Here is a 19,898-nt window from a genome sequence, read left to right as displayed (position 1 = left end):
AACCAGAAAGCCAGGAAAGCTTAAACTTGTGTGGAAGCATCCTCAGGTAGTGTAGATTCAAAGTTGTGAAATTCATGACCCCCGGGGGTAGGGTGGGGCCACAATGGGGGGTCGAAGGTTTACATAGGAATATATAGAGTAAATCTTTAAAAATCTTCTTCTCAGAAACTAAACAGCCAAGAAAGCTGAAACTTGTGTGGAAGTATCTTCAGGTAGTGTAGATTCAAAGTTGTGAAATTCATGATCCCCGGGGGTAGGGTGGGGCCACAATGGGGGGTCGAAATTTTACATAGGAATATATAGAGTAAATCTTTAAAAATCTTCTTCTCAGAAACTAAACAGCCAGGAAAGCTGACACTTGTGTGGAAGCATCCTCAATCAGTGTAGATTCAAAGTTGTGAAAAACATGATCCCCGGGGGTAGGGTGGGGCCACAATGGGGGGTCGAAGTTTTACATAGGAATATATAGAGTAAATCTTTAAAAATCTTCTTCTCAGAAACTTATCAGCCAGGAAAGCTGAAACTTTTGTGGAAGTATCTTCAGGTAGTGTAGATTCAAAGTTGTGAAAATCATGATCCCTGGTGGTAGGGTGGGGCCACAATGGGGGGGGGGGTCGAAATTTTACATAGGAATATATAGAGTTAATCTTTAAAAATCTTCTTCTCAGAAACTAATCAGCAAGATGATTCTTTATAATTGTAAAAACCCTGGCTCCAGGACAATTCTTCAGCCTCACAAGAAGGTTCAGAGTTTGATGTAGCTAAATATCCCATATATAAACAATTGTAAAGGATCTTTTTGAGAACTGCAATACTCAACATGTGATATGACTATAAAATTGAAGCAGGCAGCTTTTTGTATTACTGTATTGAGTTATTGCCCTTGATTTATTGATTCTTGATTATTTTAATTAATGCATCCACTGTTAACCAATTATTGTGATGATTATTTTTATACAATAACAAATATTCAATGTATATAAGTTGTTCTGCATAAGAAGTTTTGGGTTAGGCCAGATTAGTTTGTTTATTTTTGATTTCCAATTTTTAGATACTATGAATTATTTAAGGACGGCACATATATAACGACAGTGTCTATTGGACTATGATTAGCGACCGTTTGGGGTTAAACTTAAACAGGTATGGATAGATTGAGTGTGTGAACATCCCTGCTCTATCTAATCTACGTGTTTTCTAATCTTCGATACAAAGTGTGCGGTCATTGGTGGTGGTTGCGGCGGAGCACTAGTGAATGGTCATCCCTGCTGGTGTTCAGGCCTTTCTAGCGCAAGTGTGTGGAACTCCCTGTTTTCGTTAGGTTGAGCTGTTGGCGTAAGTGTGCGGTCATCCCTGCCTGCTTGCTTAAACGTTGGTACCTGTTGAGTTGTGTAGGTGTGCGGTCATCCCTGCCTGCGTAACGTGTGCAGGAGCGGTGATTTAAGTCTGCTCTTGTAAATATTGGCAGCAATCAGGGCTATCCGAGTTCCAAGGGGGAAAAATGGATTTTATTTATACAGGATCTACATGTTTTATTGTACATTGTCCAGATCGTTTGTATTATGACTCCATTTAGCTGACTTTATCATACCTATTGTTTCTCAGGTGAGCGATGTGGCCCATGGGCCTCTTGTTATTTGTACCAGAAACATTGGTTACATTGGTTACAATGCTTATTATGAATGACTTACAAACTTTGTACTTATGACAGGTAACAGTGGTTACAGGTAACATTGGTTATAAATTGTCCAGGTTTTTACTCTTCAAATTAACTTCAACTCGACGCCATTGTTGCCGCTCAGGCCTTTGATTATGACAAAAGCTACATCTTGATATTACGAATAATTCCTTACACGCAAATATATATATATATATATATATATATATATATATATATATATATATATATATATATATATATTATACCCTACCTAATAATGTATTATAAGGAAGGGATATCTTTTTATTATGAGAAAAATATAACATCAGGTGCCTGTGACGAGAGCGTTTCTCACAACGTGACATAGCGTTTTCCTAAATAAAAACTCAAAGATCAGATATTCCTGTAAACTGTGATCCATACCAATAAAGCTTTAAAATCAGATGGCTTTGAAGCAACATTTGGTTCTCTGTAAGGTGTTAAGATCAGCTACACCGTACTGACTAGAGAGCAGATGGCCTTGAAGCAGCCTTTGGTTCTCTGTAAGGTGTTAAGATCAGCTACACCGTACTGACTAGAGAGCAGATGGCCTTGAAGCAGCCTTTGGTTCTCTGTAAGGTGTTCAGATCAGCTACACCGTACTGACTAGAGAGCAGATAGCCTTGAAGCAACCTTTGGTTCTCTGTAAGGTGTTATGTATATATTTATTCCAATGCAATGTTGTTGTTGTTTTTTTAATTTAACCAAATTGTGGGACCAAAATGATCGATAACAGTTTTTATTAATTATTCTTTTATTTCCAAGAGGCCTAGCGTCTGTAAAAACATTCTTTTTTGCTCAAACGTGTACTTCATTTTGTTAAAAAAAAAAAAAGAAAGGGGGGAGGGGGGGTATACAAAAACTGATAATTCTGGCTGCAGATCGATGCAACACAATTTTTAGATCTAGGTCTTCCAACCCGCAGTTGTAGTAGTCTTGAATATTTAATGCCTTTGTTTGTCCTACGACACCAAAGAAAATTATACATTGTATCAATATATTTTATTTAGTCAAATTATTAATATTATATCAAACTTCTAAGAAGCAGCCCCCGTTTTCTTTTCATTCGCTTGCTCTTTTCGTTGCCGTTGTTACAAATATCTACCAATCAAAAGAAGATATGCGCATAGGTAATTAGGATATCACTGTAGTATTGAGACCTTCATTTACCCAACCACTTCCGATCACTGGCCGATCTACATCTTCATTAAGCGCCGCGGCCAATAGGATTAGGAACAACGAGCCTGCGATTGTCCAAAAATCCCGTCCGAAAGATGTCTCCACAAAGGGCCAATCAATGCACTGATTTCCACCTAATCGCTTCGACGGCTTTTTAAGAACCATTTACGTGACTTTATTGCAAATGGAAGTTTCGGAAATACATATTTTTTTCCTATATCGATGATTTGAAGCGGGAAATGAAAGTTGATCCTGCGAACGAAGGGCGTAATGACGGACAACGGTCGCTACGTAACGCCGCAATTATAAAAATTCTGTGTCGTCTGAATGCTCGTGTCGATATTGCAGTATAGAGATCGATTGGTTATTAATTATACATTGGTTATTTACATACCTATTGGGGTCCAAGAAATTTTCAGTGTAATGAAGGAAAATTAATTTTCCTGGACTTCCGATAGACTTAATAAGGTAAGACCTCTCAGGTAAGACTTGAGTCTACGTAAAGCTAATTCTAAATTATACGAGACTGATATTTGATAACAAAAACCTCTTTGATATAGAAACGCTGAGACTCTTTAACTTACTGTTTCCATTTCTTTTCGCGCTGTATAGGCTGGGAATGCTTGACCATAGGTTAGTAAATTGCTTTAAATATTTGTAAATTTGAAATACAACTGCAGAACTATCGTGAGAAACAGTTATTTTGCTACCAAAGGTTGCGAGTAACACAAGTAAAAATACATCGTCATAATTAACATTATATTGATCATTTACAAGTACATTACTGTGTTATTTTATTTCCCTTATCTCGTGGGTCGTTTATATTTTTTTTTATTTTATTTTTTTATTAAAATGGGTGACGACTGAAATATCTATAATTCTAGTTGTAATTGGGTTTTACTTTGCAACTTCGTTTCTTTTAAATGAGTTTTATCTTTCATCAAATTACATTATTTAACATCTTTAAAAGTGATGTATAAACAGATAGATGGATATACCACATACCCATTACATCGCTGAAGATCACTTATCTTTCCCTGACAAACGTATTGTAAATTTCGTCTCAGGCTAGGAAGTCGAGTGGGGGGGGGGGGGGGGGGAGAGGTCATTCGTGTATTGTAACTTTTGAAGTAATTTCTATTTATACTTACCAAGTACTTTCAAAATTTTAAAATATGAAAAAATGAGAAAAAAGTCCTCAAATTGAAGAAAATCGAAGCTAACCCGATTGACTTTCTGAAGATAAATATCATGTCCCCTGGCTATTCATTTATTTTAATACGCACCGAGGTCTATGCGTGAGAAACAGCTCGTAATAATAAGCTTATAATTAACAACATCGGCGTAAAACGCGAACCGGAATATAACGTCACTTTCTGTGATCTCTTGTTCACGCCGCATTTGCTGTTGGGATGGAAAATCTATATCGAATGCAATATTTATGTAGAGTGAGCGAAAGTTATCATGGTTACGCCAGAGTTTTGTCTTTCCCCGATTTCACGCCCTGCCTAGACGAGCTTATTTTGTGCTCAGTTTATGTCTTTCGTTCCCTTTTGTAATCGATATGGTTTGCGCTTCTTGCATTTGGAGTCTGATGAATAATAAATTCAACAATTTGTCAAGTTATTTTTTTTAAGTCAGAAAAACAAAAGAAATTGTTGATTTAATTAAGTATATAACAGGCAAGCACGCAAACCCATAATATTATACTAGTAGATCGAATGACAGACGCATACGCGAAACTTGTCCGTAAATTGATATCGTGACTGTTAATGCCCTTCGAAATTCCGTACACTGATCAAAAGCTAATACAGAAAAAGCAAATAAAAGACATTTTTCTAAGATCTTTTGTTTGCTTACATCTGAGGCTGGTGTATCATTTTTCTTAACAACGAAGGTGTTAAAGCAACAACGCGATGTGCAAAGCTACACTTCAAATGTTACTAGTAATTCATATTTCTGTATTCAGCAATCATTACCTTATCAGTTAACTTATGATATCATAAAGAATAATCAGGCCAGAATATTGAACATTCATATTTTTTTTAAGATGATCGATTGCTTGGGATATTAAAATTGCAGTGCACATTAATTCTAAAATCAATTTCTTTCTTAAGGTTTCAATATGTCAAATGTTGCATCCCCTAAACCCAAACGTCGAAAGAACAAGGCGAAATTAAAGTTATCTTGGGATGAACCTACCAAAGAGGAACGAATTGCGAAGCAGATTGATGATTTCATAAGTGACGTCATCGAAAGTGCTAAACAGGAATACCTGATAAAAGAGCACTCGAGCAGCATTAATGGTGAGTAGCAAAAATGGAAGAAAAATCAGTCAACGAAAAAAATTATAGATATTTTGAATTAAAGACTGAATAGATTTATTGATTTATTGAATTGCTTGATATTAAAACTTGTTTAAGTGCAACACTAAGTAGTGTTTTGTTATGTATATAAACATAGGAGAATGTGAGATATATCTAAATGAAGAACTGAAAGAAGAAATGATAAAGCTGGACAGTATGGAGACGGCGGAACACGTCTATGATGATTCTATGGAGAACTGCGTAAGTACGAGAACTTCTATTTCAGCATAAGGTTTCCAGTTAAGTAGGAGTCTATGAGACACTTCTATGAAGAACTGTGTAAGTACGAGAACTTCTATTTCACCATAAGCCTAAGGTTTCCGATGAAGTATGAGGCACTTCTATGGCTATTGAGTTATTACTCCAGAGACGACTTAATCCAGTATGTTGTTGTAAGGTTCCAAAAAATAAAATCTATAGATAACGTTGCCATGGCCAGATTTATCTTGGCTACTTGTTATTCTACCATCTGTCCAAGTTAAGTCATTCATATTAGCTTGCTATTAAATCCAATGCCTCGGAGAAAAGGGATCTTTTTTATAGATAGCAAGATTCAGTAGTATAAAGAGAATCCGAGACAACATTAAAAGGCAATACTTGTTTGGCTGTTGGATGCCTCGCTGTTTTGCTGCTATATTACATGGTAATGCATTGAAACAAAGCTTGCGTATTTGATCGCATGTCGTAGTGCAAACAACAGATGGATAGATTTCATTTTTTCCTGATCAGTGCTTTTTTTCTCTCTCCCCATTTTCATTAATCTAAGTAACTTGACAGTAAAGTGTAGGACAATTTCCAACATCACAATTAATCATTATAGCAACCTTTTGGTTCAGTATAATGGATGGAATACCCACAGAGATTCAAAATTTATTTTGAAATTGCTCATCAAATGAAGGATAAAATGAGAAAAGATTAAAAAACAATAAATTATCGAAGTACATATAAAGACGCATAATTAACAATCTGTTTAATGATGCAAAACATGTTTAAGTGTATACACTTACATTTTTTCAACTCAAAAAGTAGATCACAATATAAATAGTGCCTGTCAACTGCTACCCTCCTAAACAGGCACTATATATTTTATTATACTGAATGTCTTAATTTAAAGAAAACTCAACTGATTTCTTTAGGAATAACCTGAATTCTACGGCGAACCGTATGCGCATAATTTACGCGCATGCAACAATACATACACGTTGTGTTTCTCGTTGCAAAGTGTGTTGCTAACGCTGAGGGTAATAAAACGGATTATTACCAATCAGATTTCAGTATCTAACATGAAAGTATTCTAAAATATATTAGATCACTATATCCAATGGGTATTCATTTAAAGCTGCTTGTAAATGTGCCATGCTGAAATTCTGTGATCAACCCAATGGGTTTCACAACAAATGGGTGATATTCAAACCTATGGCCGATACAATATAAACGATCTAACTTGTTTTACAATTCTAATAATCCATAGAAACTGTATAAATGTTAAAGTTTGTAATCTACTTTGTGTAATATGCTCAGTCCACAAAAACTCATACTACCACTTACCCGGTATATATTGTGTGCAATCCAACCCGTTTGCTGATTTGTGCAAGAAAGTTTACATTTTTTGTTCAATCACCCTTGACGTCATCGTATAATACATGTATCAGGCTTTCAGTGACCACTATAGTATACAATACAGTAACTTAAATGCGTACCAAATTGTGATATTTATTTTTTTAACAAATCTATTCCAAGCCATGGTGCAAATTCGGCTTAAGCATATACCTGATGTAAAAATCGTTGACAGTCATTGAACTTTCTTGGATTGGACATGCATTCAATCCATTGCAGGCTAACCCCAGCAAAAGATTGTGTCCGTTCCGTTTTCATCATATAGACTGAGACAATGCAACAAAGTGCTTTGTCCAAGGACACAAAAAATCATCACGTATTCAGAGCATGGATTCGATCTTACCGGGCAAACACAATGACCACTGAGCCATATAATCAATTCATAGAACTTTTTCGTGATAAGTTAAGACAAGATTAAAGGGGCATGGTCACGATTTTGGTCAAATTCTATTTTTCTATTTTTATTATCTACAATGCTTTAAAATTGCATTTCTAATGATCAAATAAAATTTGTGAGTCGTTCGTAGAGTTACAAGCAAGATACAGGGCTCACAACTCGTTGTCATGTAAACAAGACTCGTGTCATGTTTTTGTTTACATAGGTTCAATTTACCAGTAAAAAATCTTTTTGCAGTTTATTTGACTATCTTTTTTATCTATTTTAGGCATAGATAAACAATTCCTAACGTTTAACACATTCGTTTTAGGTTTAAACCTGAAGTTTTTACTTCAACGTTCAAAATGTAAACAAACGCTTTGTTTACATAGCGAAGAATTTCAAGCTCTTTAACTCGTTTATAACTCAAATTCCGGTTGCCTATTAAAAATGCCTTTCTGAAGCATTGTAAATATTAAAATCGGAAAATTAATTTTTGACCAAAATCGTGACCATGCCCCTTTAAGCTTGTGATTGTCCATAAATGAAAGAAATATATGATTTTACAAACTGAAGATAGAGAGATATTAATACTATGGAGAAAAATGGTTTTCTATATTTCAACTGTATCCATGGTTACGACTTTTAATTGCAATTGCAATTTGAAAGAAAATTACACTAAAGAAATTAAAATGGCACTAAACGACACAGACTTTGCAATGATTACGTCAAAACGTTGGAATGCTTCGCTGAGAATTTCGATTACATTACCAGAGAAGTTTAACGATTTTTCATTAAGTTGGTGAATTGAACTTTTTAAGACAGCAAGCTCGGTAACGTGAGATGGGATGAAACAGGTTGGGGATGAAGTTTCCATTATCTCTTCCTTTCATTACCATTAGGAGCTTAATTTTATGATGTTTATTTGTCACAATCAAAGATATATTTCTACCATAACAAACCTATCAAGTGTTTATAGAATCAGTTTGAACTAACGATTGATTTGTTTTTACATGAAACGCGTTCTTTTTTTTTTTTTTTACAGAAATACATGTCTATCACCCTCAATGAGTCTTAATCTAGGGGAAATATTTGTACTAATAGGAAAATATATAATAATCCACATATATCATTTCGACCAAAGCTTTGATGACACTGAACATATATAATTTGTAGACATAATTTTTTGTATATGATAAGGACAGTAACAGTTTTCGGTGAAACATAATCGGATGCTGTTATAAACCTACAATGCTGTAGTCCTGTGTTACAGCAGTCGATCTACAGCGTACAGAGAGCCTAATCAAATACTGGAAATCCAATTAACTTTTGATTTTGAGGGAAATATCGACAATCTCTCTGTTCATTTACTATTGTAATGTAATTTCATATTAGGGGAAAATTCCATAAATGTCCTTTTGTAAATGTCATAAGCGGCAATTTTAGATTTTCACGTAACACTTTTACTTCTATCTTATGGTTATTATTGCAAGTTTATGTCTGAGACGGTTGCCTTGGTAACTAGATATTCATTGTGTCTTTTTTTTTCATCTTAGAAGAATAAAAAAAATACAATAATTGACTCGATGAATCATGAAAAAATTTCTTTTTGAACATTGAATTTTTTTATAAAGTTGATAAAGTCGGCTTGAGCAGAATTGGCGACACTAGGGATCTGTGTCGCTGATAAAACTATCAAATTTACTGTAAAAGTGAAATTCATCGAAGTCAACGTTGATTAAATAATCCCACAATGGAAAAAACCCGAATTGCTATTATTTTGTTTGCCTGTGGAGTGAGGCATTGGTCCAACACGGTAGTCACGTGACTAATAATGATACATGTGTAAAAAAAAATGAGCTTCAGTTTAAAACCTGCGCCTAATTCATGTTGCTTGTACTCTAAAGCTGTTTGTACAACGCAATTTCTCAAGTTAATAGTATCACAGAAAATGCATTTCTGATTCTGTCTGTCAAATGTATTTTTGCAATGCACACTGGCGATGGTTTTGTAAAAAATAATTATGTCAAACAGAACTGATGAAAAAAAGATATACGTAAAATATTCGATGTCTATATATCTTTTACACGTGTCATTGAAAGGCTACTGAAGAATGACCAACCGTTTTTATCAAACTTTTAATAATCATAACTTTTCTTCAGGGCAAGACACGTCAAGCACAATCTGAAATGGAGCAAAGGCACCAAGATGAAAATTGTCCCGCAAGGCATTGTATGTGGCAAGGAAAGCAAAACCCTTTTAAAACATTCTTTTTAGTCACCTCTCTCTCTCTCTCTCTCTCTCTCTCTCTCCTCTCTCTCTCTCTCTCAGGTTCTTCGTATTTATCTCGTATTGCATATTCTATACCTTACTGATATTACCATTAGTCAACTTCATGCCTTCATATTGCATTAAATTTAACTGTGTTCTAGATCGGGCCTCCGAATTAAACGAGGGAAATCCCCTGCTAGCAGAGCATGCCCATATGCCAAAAAGGAGGTATCTACGTTTTTTACAGAGACATTTAATGAGAATGTGTTGCCAGTGCACGTGTTTCATGAATGGCAATGACGTCACTTAACCATGACAATCTATGACAATGTTTTTACCAGTTAATATTCTATATTTAATTATATGTATATATAATTCAATCGCTGGTTATATTTATCAGTACAGAACCAAAGACTCTTAAATTAGAATCATTATCACAGGAGCTTGGACTTTGGGTAGTTGTGTCAAACAGCAATGTGACGCATGCCTGTCTATTTCATTGCTGCCCACTCAGTGAAAGCTCATTGAAATCAACACGATTTGTCTGGCTTTTGAGCTAAGACTACGCAATCGGTGCATATTTCACTTGAATCCAGCGTCATTTTTAACATGTTTTGACGCAAGAAATGATAGCTACGTCCTACGGAAAGTCCAAGGCCTTGTTAAAATGGTTCTACAACTGGTGTTTCCAAGCACCAAACTATATGTACTACATAAACTGAAATTCAAAGTTTCGTGTTTTATCAGTTTTAGATTTTTGGTTATTGTTTTCTCATAACATTTTAAAAAAAATATTTTATTTTAGTACTGTGTACAAACTATGATTTCCTTATGCTTATGTGATACATGAACCTTTACATCTTCGCCAGCCAAGAGTTTCCGATACAATATGTTCTTCGTAAATGCAGGAACGTACTTGGCTAGCGAAAATTGGTCTTTTAACTTAAAGACATTTTACATATATTTGTACTTTTTGTAGGTTCTTGATGGATGATTTATGATTCTGATATATAAATAACTATGAAAAAAGTATTGGCAATTAATTTTTTTTTTGTGTCAAATCAACCATATCGCAATTTTTAAAACAAATTATAATCTATATTTCTCCTAGTAATCTAGAAAACTGTAAAAAAAAAAAAATGAAATAAAACAGTTGTTAATCAATTTTTCGTGATTTAATCTTTTATATAAGGTAATGATACATAGTGTTTTCGACAAATATATACCGGTATTTAGTGTCATTACTGTCAACAAGTTTAGCTATTAACTTATGGTGAAAAGATTAGTGTCTTAACAACTACGTTGTGAGCTTCACTAGGAACAATAACGTTAGTTTATTTTGAAAGTGTTTTTCATTTAAAGTGCATCAATTGTTTATTTCTCAAAAATAACAATAACCTGACAGCTAGTAAAACTGGCTACCAAAGTAGGCATGTTGTATATGCAAGGTGGCGCAAATAAAATAAAGTCGTGGAGAGAGTACTTTTTAATAAAGAAATGTATGAACCAATGTCCTTTTAGCATTATCTTCCTTAAAGCCAAATGTTGCATTTGTTGTGTTACGACTTGGTAGTTGTTTCCATGCAGTATAAGCTGTCTAGTTCTGTTCGTGTACGATTGCGTTATATCGAGTCCCAATCAATCGCAACTTCTCGGGCCTTTCCGGCAAGGTCGGAAAAAAACCCTCGAATGTGTAAACATCACCGGATGTTAGAATTTTGTACAAAATGGAGTCGCTTCCCATTAAAATAAGTATCGGCTAGAGAGTCTTGTATGTCGCTTTCTATTTATATCAAGTTTTACAAAAAGTGGGGTTGTCATGGACGCCTAGGTAATACATTCAAGGTGTTTTTCCGAGCTTGCCGGAATGGTCCGAGAAGTTGCGATTGGAGCCCCAATGTCACAAATTTACCTCGTCATACTCGGCATTAAGTCTGAGCTTTGCCCTTAAATTTGTGCACTTTTCCTTTTTGAGTAGTTGAGTATTTGAGTTGAGGACTGAGTTGAGGTTTAAACATTTTGGTGAGGGGGAGCTAGTTTATTTAGATAATAGGGTGATTTATGATTATAATTTTAATCATTAGTAATCATAATTAATTTAAACATTAGATGTAAAAATTCATATCAAATCATATATGGTATAATATTGAATTATTGAATTTCGGTTGTATATTTTTAAAGAATTTTTTAGTGTATTCTTGTTATGATTTGTTAGTCACCCGAATCTACGGACACTACAGTAAAAAATAAAATATTAGATGGAATCCGCCATTTTCTTGGCACTCATCATAATTGCTGTGGTCATACTAAAAGTGGCTGCTATTGCCAAACGTTGACGATTAAAACAGATGACACAACCTTGATACTTTATTCACGTTTATTCGTAACAAAGCATCAAATAAAATTAATAAATAAACTTTCAAGCAGTTATCATAGAAATGTACAAAAATAAGCAAGCATAATATTAGAAAACATCTATTTTTTAACGTAGCAGCTACTTTTGTAAGATATTTGAAATACTTTGGCACCGTTGCAGGAATGTTATGCCTGTAAGTTCTTAAATCCGTCTCTATAGGCTCCTTATCGACTCTTCTATTATGGTACTGTAGTCTCGATCCACTTCCGCTCCTTCATGCCCATCATGGCCGTCGCAGCCGGAGCATGCTGTCCGTCTCTCCCGCGAACGAGCGCTTCCTTAACCTTCATGAAGGCCTTTCTCTTCTTGGCTTCAATTTCACGAATAATTTGCATCATTTTGCGTCTGACATTGATCACAATGAAGACTGATATTGCAGACGCGACGAATGCGATCATCAACAGGAAGTAGAATAAAATCTGGTGCCACTGGTAACAGAAGACGCCGGATACAGAACCTGAAATAAAACAGATCATTATTTAACGTCCATAAAGATTCTTATGATTCGAAGAAGTCGTGATATTATAGTTTGATAATGATGAGCTACTACCATAACCTTTTTTTTTTTTACAAGACATCAAATCAACAAGTAAATAGACCAATTTAGCTTACACGCAATGATTACTTTGATGTTAACGTCACGATAATGATTACATATGTTACCTGGGACTCCGAAGCAGTAATCTTTATTTTCACACTCATTGAAATAAAACTGGGTCCATTTCATATCTAAAATAAATGTTAATACATATTTTTAACATACAAATCAACTTTTAATATTCGCAAAAATAACAAATGTCTTATATCTCTAAGCCTTTTCTTAAATAGTATCATACATGTATATATGAGTTATTTCGATATCCATGTATTTACTTACATTGATAGCTTGTCGGTGTCATACACTGGATGTTTCCATGCAAATTGATATAATTTGAAGAAAGAGAATGCTGGAATCCTAGATCCGTACATGTGCAGTCCCAGTCAATGTACGACATGTTGATGGAGGTCAGAGATTTCAACCCACTGAAGAGGTTATAGGAGACCTTGGTGAATTTGTTCCTGGACAGGTTGATGGTCTGTAAGGCTGTGTTGGAGGAAAACATCCCACTGGTCAAGTTGATCAAGTTAGCATTATCCACGGTTATCGAGACGGCGGAAGTCAACGGGGAGAAGAAGTTAGCGGCCAGCTCCCCCGCCGTCAGCTGGGCGTTGCGTATCGTGAATCCTCCAATTGGGTTCGGGACGGTGGAGATCTTCGCAATGGTTAAACCTGTGAGACTGGCAGAATCCGTTGAGGCGATGATTCCTTTGTCGATTTCCAGATAGTCCAGTTGCATTCCGGAGAAAACGTTAGCTGGAATTCCGCTGTCCAAGTTGCAACCGGTTATCCTTAATTCCTGGATATAGGTCATGTCGGTGAAAGAGGTTGTGGAGAGACCAAGTGTTCCGGAGGTGGCGCACGAGATTTCAAGAGAAGCCCGGTAGTTTGTATCAAACGTTGATACATCGTACGCATTGAAACCAGAGAACACGCTGGAACTGACCAAATTACCGTTGAAAAACGTAATTTTCAATCTCTGTGGGTTAGGACTGGAGAAAGATGACAGTGCCACGGGAAATGAGGCGTTGGTAAAGTCACAGGTGTAGACCCCGATTGGTTTGGTGTATTCCTGATAGGTACAGCCAGATGGGAAAGTAGCTCCATCACAAACCACGAGGGAGGCCAGGAGACAAACCACTCGGAAATCCATTGTCTTTTGGTGAAGTGTAGCAAGGTAAGAATTTACAGTTCTACATAACTTCAAACGTGGTTTTAATTTTAGCTTATGACATCGGACTTAACACTCCCGTTTAAACTAGTGTTTTTCTGAGAAGTTGGTCGATCTTTAACATTTTAATAAACGTTTCTTTATATGAGTATTTACACGACGTATTAGTTCGAAAACTCTTTATTGAGAGATGTTTGTATAAGAGATACTCCTTCCTGACATTAGGCTTAAAATACTATAATTGTGTAGGTGCGACATTTTGCACTCACGTTGTTTTAATTTTCTTTAAATTATAGGTTATTGTAGATATTTGTAGTCACTAATTCAATAATTTTGTGCATAATAAACATTTTCCTACGTAATACATCTCTATTATTAGACAGAAGATTTTAATCAAAAAACAAAAGATTATTATTAAGATTTCTGGAAACAGCTAGGCCCTTAAAATATTCAAAGTTGCCTTATTAATTTTTTAACTTTTACATTGATTCAGGGTTTTTTAAATAAAGTTGTATGATTCTGTAGACCAGAAATGCCATGTATGTTGAGAAACAACTCAATAAATATAACAATGTTCACAAGGAGACATATCGTTAAGTTAAACATAACCTACATTGACACATTCAGCCTAACTTCTTATTGTATTTACACATTTTCTTAACATACCTAGTTCTAATTCTTTGAATAAATATTCGACGTACAGCTCATATCCTAATTTAAAAGAGAATTTAAAACATATTTATACACCTGACAATGAGAGAATCTAAAAGTTAAAAAGACCATACGAAGATGTGAGCCAACCGTTCTGCATTTGGAAACAAAAAGTTGAAAAATTATCATCAAAATGTTTACTCTGTTATTTGGTTTACTGGGATTTTCCATTGGGATAGTTTCGGCTGCTATTTATCCCAGTGGATGTAATTATGACTCGTCCTCTTCTATGGGACTGTACACGTGCGACTTCGCCTCCATCACTCTTCCACTTCCGTATATTAATTTCAGCAACCCCGAACCGCAGCGTTTGGTTATTTATGACGTCACTGGAGATCTTTCGGCAACCCAGCTCGTCAGCGGATTCAGCGCCTTCAACTACTCCGCAGTAAATGCAGATTATACCAACTACTTGGAAATTGCTTGTAAAACTGGAGGATCTCTACAAATATCCAGCACGATGTTCACAGACATGAACTACGTCAACGAGTTCAAGATGACTGGTTGCAATTTCACGAGCGGTCTCCCAAGCAGCGCGTTTTCTACGTTCGTGGAACTGGATTCTTTGACCATAGAGGGAGGTATTATTGCATCCACACAATCGGATACGTTTTCTGGATTGAACATCACCAAGATCTCTGGATTACCAACTCCACAGGGGAAACTAACAATCAAAAACGCCAATGTGGGCTCCAATTTCTCGGTAGGGTTTTTTGACTCCCTTTCCGATCTGTCCGCCGTGGATATCAGTGGGTGCGGACTTAATGCAATCGATCCCAATATGTTCTTGTACAACAATAAAATCAGACGACTCAACTTGGCGAACAACAATTTCACAACGATTTCAAGTTCATTTCTGAAGAACATGACGTCTCTGACGGAAGTCAACGTGGATGGGATTTCTTTTGATTGCTCCACCTGTGACAACCTATGGTTCCTGGATCATTTCTCTGCTTTCTCAATGCACATCAAGGGTACATTTCTCTGCAGTGGTGGGGAGCGGGTGTACCAATACTTCGGAGAGAAATGCCGGGGTAAAGATAACTGCAATAGCATACCAGGTGAGATCTTGACCCACATCATTATAATTCTACCTGCACCTTATAATAGTAAGAAAAACATGTTGTATCGTAATATTTTTTCCATGTTTTTATTTTTAACTATAATGTCTTTTCATTTCTATTATGTTGATGTTTTTTTAGGCATTGCCATTGGAATTGACTGCTTTGAATGGTACCAGATTCTGAATTACTGCTTCACTTCCGCTTCCTTTGCATTGTCCTGGGTAGCTTTCGTTGTGGTTGTTATTTATCGTCGCGACATGTACAAGAATGAGAAAGAGATCGAAATCAGAAAGAGAGAAAAGGCCATTCGAGTTCTAGAGGCACTAAAACGAGGCGGAGGAGGAGGGCAGAAGGCGCCACCCAAAGGCAACTTCTCCTGGGCCATCACGGAAGACGGAGATGGCACCGAGGTCAAAAAAGCACTTTGATAGTTGGCTGTTGATTATACTCATCGTTTTTAATTATACACTATCTAATAAGTCTGTGCAAATTTTGGTTAATAAAAAATTGAAAAAAGATCTTCTGGTTTTCTTTCAATAAGTAATAAGAGTATATACCGACTCGTATTGTAAACTTGGGTAAATTTTTAAGACAGGGATAGACAACTAAGCACAAGGCCGATTTGTTTAGAATATTTAGGTAAAATTCAAAAGAATTAATATATTATTTAAGAATTCCTTGTTTTCATCAAAATAACTTTATCGCATGCAAACCTCTGAGTTGTTATTATAACGCTGTTTCTTTAGAGTTGTTGATATTCGTTTTTCTCCTTTAATATCTTATTTTCAAAATTTTAAAGTATTTCTAAAATGTATGTACGAAGCAGACATTTATAAAAAATTGTTCATGGAGAGTTGTCTTTCGTAGGTAAATGATTTGAAAGGAAGAGGGGTGGGGGATGGTGTTGGCGTGAGTTTCCAAAATACTAGTTATAAAAGCGGCGGCCGGCCGCCCGGATTAAGCCCCTTAAATTTTTTCCAATGACGAAATTAAACAACTGCGAATGAATTTCTGAACCTTTTTTTCTTGCATTATATTATATGAGTAACTACTGTGTATGTTTGTTTGTATGTACATATTGAATGTGTCCATCGATAGTTGACGGGTTTCTCAAAACTGCGTTAAGTAAACTTCTTTCTTATACTTTATTCAAATACTTGGTTCAAATCCATGGTAAGCATTTCTAGAATTCCCTAAAATTGGTCGCCGAGTATCTTAATACAAATGTTGTCGTTTTACTTCATTATAAATGTTAAAGCTTGTTAATGTAGAAGAAAGCAAAATTAGAAACAAAATGCCAATTTTTTTTATTCTCAGGCACTAGTGTACATTTTCTAGTTTCGTACTAGAGTAAATATCGACGAACTAATTTGAGAATTCGAGACATGAAAAACATATAAATATATTAATTATGATACCATGAACTACCTGTTAATGTTCTTTGATTTCATAGAGTAAAAGCTGTTAATCTCCGATTAACCTGAAAGTGAAAAGTTCTACGACATACATACACACTCTAGAGAAATGGTTAATCTGGCTAGAAGTGGATTACATTATTATCGAAAAAAGGAAAGAAATTAAATGTTGATATTCGCCTGCTGGGGTCAGCTTTGTTAAAGAAAGAAATAAAACTGGAATCGACCCAGTGTGTGAAAATGTAAGATGTGAATCTTCCAGTAATTTCCGTCCATCATGAAGAGTTTGGTGTATTTGATTTGTTGGTTGACACTCTATTTATGGCCAGTCAAGTCGGCGGCCCCCACAGGATGTACCTACAGTACAGACACTGGGTCACGTGGTTTGTATACCTGTGACTTCACGGTGATGACCCTCCCTGCTACCTACAGTACCTTCACCAGCCCGATCCCCCAGCGTCTTAAAATACGGAACATCAACGGAAATCTACCAGTCTCGAGCCCAACGAAGACTTTCAACGGGTTCGGGAGTTACGCCACAGGAAGCCATGACAAAGACTTCACGTCGTACCTGGAGCTCAGATGTTCCTCGGGCAACCCCTCGGGTCAGGCCCTTATATCCCTGGGGACGTTCTCCCAAATGTCCTACCTGGAGGAACTGTATATCAAAGATTGCAGGCTCACAAACGGCCTACCGGAATTTGTCTTTTCCGATCTTCAGAACTTACACATCCTTGTTATTGAGGGAGGGTCCATTGCTGCAACCGCTGCAGACAGCATGGCTAATTTTAACATTAGCATCTCTTCAACTTTGTCTGAGTCTAGCGGAATCCTAAATTTTACAAATGTTGCCATAACGGGAGGAACCTTTACGACCGGCTTTTTCTACCCTCTGACCACGGTAAACACGATTATTCTCGAAAATAATGGGCTAACCTCACTGGAATTGTCGACATTTTCCCAGAACACCCAACTTCGAAGACTCATCATCCGGGACAACCCCATCACCGTCATTCTTAACAACCTGTTTTCCGGACTAGACGCGTTGGAGTACGTGGAACTGAACGACCTGAGTCTGACGTGTTCTTGTGATAACGTCTGGTTTGTCAAACATTTCGTCGACCACAACATCACTCTTGGCGAGGGAGCGGTCTGTTCTTTGAGTACTAATGGTAAGAAATGGCGACAACCAAAGAATCTGTCTAGGAAAAATATACTGCATATTGAATAGCTTAGAATGAAACCATATACACCAGTCTTATCATAAACTGAAAATTCAAGGTATAAAAGCTTTGTCATAAGAATACAATTAAAGTTTTAAAAATACTTTCCTCAATATAAGATAGGTAATCGCAATATAAGGGGCGTTTTATATAATTTATGTCATTTTTGTGATAACCTTCAAAGTGACTTTCCATTTGTTACAGTTAAAAACGCCCAGAAGTACTACTATGAAAATTGTGTGACCTATGATATCTGCGATGGTGTCCCAGGTAAGACAGCGAAAAGCACTATCCTAACCTTATAAACAGGGTATCCTTTATATAACGGGTCCGTTAACTCCCCCACTACCATAAATATATTGGCATGAAAACGGCTCGTACATTCACGTTATCTCTATCATAGTTTTTTGTAAGCTTTCTTTTGGTTAGCCTGGTAGGCACACAGCATCATTTCTGTCAGTGAAGGGGTCAGACAAAGAGTGGAATGGGCAGTTGGGCCCGTTAACTCATTCGCTCTCAAAAATGACTTGTTTTGCCTTAAAACGTATCGTAAAGTCACGGTATCTCTATATTAGTTTTTATGTACAAGTAAGTTTTGTTTGGTTAGCCTGATAGGCACACAACATCATTTTTCTCAGTGGAGGGGTCAGACAAAGAGTGGAAATGGCAATTGGCTCATACTTGCATGTTGGTAATTGCAAGTCAGTTGATAAGCAAAGAATGGAGTATGTACATATTGTAACACACCTATTACCTGGATCATGATTTACTATGTGAAGCGTACAATCTCTTTGCAGGCATCAAAATCCAAGGCAGGTGTACCCAATGGTATAAGATCGTCTTTGTCTTCTTACTTATCCTCGCTATAATCCTCACCATTGTAACTCTTGTTCTCCTCATCCACACCCGGAAGAAACTGATGTCACAACACGACAAACTCCGAGCCAAGCAGACGGAGAAGTGGTCCAAAATCCAGCAAATACTGAACACCCAGACGGTCAGCAAGCAGAGGCCCCCCGCCGCCACCCTACCGCCCAAGGGCGTGTAGCGCTGACCGTTCCAGTGTTACATCAGTGACCACCACTTATGGTGTACCACCCTTTGTACTGATGATACTAGCAATATGATATTCCATAGGAGAACACATTTGGATATCAAATGAATTCAATTTCTTAAATATTTACGGGACAATATCACTGTGTTCTATCAGAATAAGAAATAATACCAGTAATAAATTTCTCCTTGTATGAGTAATTCCCTTTTCAATGGGATATAGTACCTCAAAAGTATGAAGCAACAATATCTTGATTATTTACTTGACATAAAGTATCAAGGGTGTTAACCATTGCCAATGAAATGCATGTGTGCTGGATTGTTATGTTAATTATTTGAATAAATCTTGTATAAACTAAGCATGCTTGATTTTGTTGTTTCTTTCAGAAAGAAATACATGTAGGTTTGTTTTCCGTTACAAAGTTTTCAAGATAGCAGTAACAACATTTTGAGTTTTCCCAAAAGGCATAACGTCCACACCGTCTATTAATATCATAATAGTACACAACCCCTAAGCTAGCGAATAGGGGTTTAGATAACATATGATATATATATATATATATATATATATATATATATATATATATATATATATATATATATATATATATATATATATATATATATATATATATATATATATATATATGGCTTTGTTTTTCAAATTTAAACAACGTAAGGTTTCATGTGCTAATTTTTATAACGATGATTCATGTTCATCACCACACAAATGCGAAGTGTT

General features: G+C 36.0%; 4 protein-coding genes across 7 annotated transcripts; 3 read left to right on the top strand and 1 right to left on the bottom strand.

The window, feature by feature from the left end:
• Positions 1-2,866: 2,866 nt before the first annotated feature.
• LOC128188672 (uncharacterized) lies at positions 2,867-11,132 on the top strand. Of its 4 annotated transcripts, none has more exons than XM_052859873.1 (6): positions 2,867-3,343; positions 3,436-3,508; positions 4,993-5,181; positions 5,339-5,442; positions 9,397-9,466; positions 9,667-11,132. In XM_052859873.1, exons 3-6 carry the CDS (start codon positions 5,001-5,003, stop codon positions 9,813-9,815), a joined length of 504 nt encoding a protein of 167 aa, XP_052715833.1. In that variant the 5' UTR covers positions 2,867-3,343; positions 3,436-3,508; positions 4,993-5,000; the 3' UTR covers positions 9,816-11,132. The 4 variants fall into 4 exon arrangements, with proteins under 4 accessions (XP_052715833.1, XP_052715831.1, XP_052715832.1 ...); XM_052859871.1 differs by having other exon boundaries at positions 3,488-3,508; positions 9,667-11,131; XM_052859872.1 differs by lacking the exon at positions 3,436-3,508 and having other exon boundaries at positions 2,867-3,357; positions 9,667-11,131.
• A 727-nt stretch (positions 11,133-11,859) lies between these two features.
• Positions 11,860-13,801, bottom strand: LOC128189536 (uncharacterized). The gene is made up of 3 exons (XM_052861185.1): positions 12,799-13,801; positions 12,585-12,650; positions 11,860-12,378 (listed from the first exon to the last, which is right to left on the bottom strand). The coding sequence occupies exons 1-3, from the start codon at positions 13,670-13,672 to the stop codon at positions 12,101-12,103; spliced, it is 1,218 nt and encodes a 405-aa protein (XP_052717145.1). The 5' UTR covers positions 13,673-13,801; the 3' UTR covers positions 11,860-12,100.
• A 621-nt stretch (positions 13,802-14,422) lies between these two features.
• LOC128189535 (uncharacterized) lies at positions 14,423-15,983 on the top strand. Its single transcript, XM_052861184.1, has 2 exons — positions 14,423-15,462; positions 15,604-15,983. The coding sequence occupies exons 1-2, from the start codon at positions 14,535-14,537 to the stop codon at positions 15,891-15,893; spliced, it is 1,218 nt and encodes a 405-aa protein (XP_052717144.1). The 5' UTR covers positions 14,423-14,534; the 3' UTR covers positions 15,894-15,983.
• Positions 15,984-17,011: 1,028 nt separating this feature from the next.
• LOC128189537 (uncharacterized) lies at positions 17,012-19,516 on the top strand. Its single transcript, XM_052861187.1, has 3 exons — positions 17,012-18,052; positions 18,308-18,373; positions 18,901-19,516. The coding sequence occupies exons 1-3, from the start codon at positions 17,158-17,160 to the stop codon at positions 19,149-19,151; spliced, it is 1,212 nt and encodes a 403-aa protein (XP_052717147.1). The 5' UTR covers positions 17,012-17,157; the 3' UTR covers positions 19,152-19,516.
• Positions 19,517-19,898: the final 382 nt, after the last annotated feature.

Source organism: Crassostrea angulata, chromosome 6 (assembly GCF_025612915.1).
Source record: "Crassostrea angulata isolate pt1a10 chromosome 6, ASM2561291v2, whole genome shotgun sequence".
Lineage (NCBI taxonomy): Eukaryota > Metazoa > Mollusca > Bivalvia > Ostreida > Ostreidae > Magallana > Magallana angulata.
The sequence above is the reverse complement of the archived record's forward strand: the minus strand, read 5'-3'. Positions and strand labels throughout refer to the sequence as shown.

What these genes read in the sequence shown, in the direction of transcription:
- LOC128189536 (XM_052861185.1), bottom strand. Translation starts at nt 13,672, where the DNA reads ATGGATTTCCGAGTGGTTTGTCTCCTGGCCTCCCTCGTGGTTTGTGAT. An exon ending in GACACCGACAAGCTATCAAT is followed by an intron (nt 12,651 to 12,798) that starts GTAAGTAAATAC and finishes CATTTATTTTAG; the next exon opens with ATATGAAATGGACCCAGTTT. An exon ending in TTACTGCTTCGGAGTCCCAG is followed by an intron (nt 12,379 to 12,584) that starts GTAACATATGTA and finishes GTTTTATTTCAG; the next exon opens with GTTCTGTATCCGGCGTCTTC.
- LOC128188672 (XM_052859873.1), top strand. Translation starts at nt 5,001, where the DNA reads ATGTCAAATGTTGCATCCCCTAAACCCAAACGTCGAAAGAACAAGGCG. An exon ending in GCACTCGAGCAGCATTAATG is followed by an intron (nt 5,182 to 5,338) that starts GTGAGTAGCAAA and finishes ATATAAACATAG; the next exon opens with GAGAATGTGAGATATATCTA. An exon ending in ATGATTCTATGGAGAACTGC is followed by an intron (nt 5,443 to 9,396) that starts GTAAGTACGAGA and finishes ACTTTTCTTCAG; the next exon opens with GGCAAGACACGTCAAGCACA.
- LOC128189535 (XM_052861184.1), top strand. Translation starts at nt 14,535, where the DNA reads ATGTTTACTCTGTTATTTGGTTTACTGGGATTTTCCATTGGGATAGTT. An exon ending in TAACTGCAATAGCATACCAG is followed by an intron (nt 15,463 to 15,603) that starts GTGAGATCTTGA and finishes ATGTTTTTTTAG; the next exon opens with GCATTGCCATTGGAATTGAC.
- LOC128189537 (XM_052861187.1), top strand. Translation starts at nt 17,158, where the DNA reads ATGAAGAGTTTGGTGTATTTGATTTGTTGGTTGACACTCTATTTATGG. An exon ending in CTGTTCTTTGAGTACTAATG is followed by an intron (nt 18,053 to 18,307) that starts GTAAGAAATGGC and finishes CATTTGTTACAG; the next exon opens with TTAAAAACGCCCAGAAGTAC. An exon ending in TATCTGCGATGGTGTCCCAG is followed by an intron (nt 18,374 to 18,900) that starts GTAAGACAGCGA and finishes ATCTCTTTGCAG; the next exon opens with GCATCAAAATCCAAGGCAGG.